A 287-nucleotide genomic window follows, 5' to 3' on the forward strand; every position below is an offset into this window, starting at 1 on the left:
GCCCCCCAGCCCCTCTGAGCGCCCCTCCCCCGCAGTGGGCCCCCTGGCCGTGTCCTTCTCCCGGGCGCCGTCGCTGGAGCAGATCCGGGCCAAGAACCCGGGGGTGCGGCGGGGGGGTCGCTACCGGCCCCCCCTGTGCGAGGCGCGCTCCAGGACCGCCGTCATTGTCCCCCACCGCCACCGCGAGGGCCACCTGGGCCACCTGCTCTACTACCTGCACCCCTTCCTGCAGCGCCAGCAGCTGCACTACGGCATCTACGTGGTGCACCAGGTGCCCGCGGGGCTGG

General features: G+C 74.9%; 1 protein-coding gene across 1 annotated transcript; it reads left to right on the plus strand.

Annotated features, from left to right (window-relative positions):
- Positions 1–4: 4 nt before the first annotated feature.
- On the plus strand, positions 5–283 carry LOC121352415 (beta-1,4-galactosyltransferase 3-like; the record flags this gene model as incomplete). The annotated part of the gene is made up of 1 exon (XM_041465341.1): positions 5–283. A coding segment is annotated over one exon (279 nt), but the record flags the coding sequence as incomplete, so codon positions are not given.
- Between the last annotated feature and the right edge of the window lie 4 nt (positions 284–287).

Source organism: Pyrgilauda ruficollis, unplaced genomic scaffold, assembly GCF_017590135.1.
Source record: "Pyrgilauda ruficollis isolate IOZ18807 unplaced genomic scaffold, ASM1759013v1 scaffold18882, whole genome shotgun sequence".
In the NCBI taxonomy this organism is placed as follows: Eukaryota; Metazoa; Chordata; class Aves; order Passeriformes; family Passeridae; genus Pyrgilauda; species Pyrgilauda ruficollis.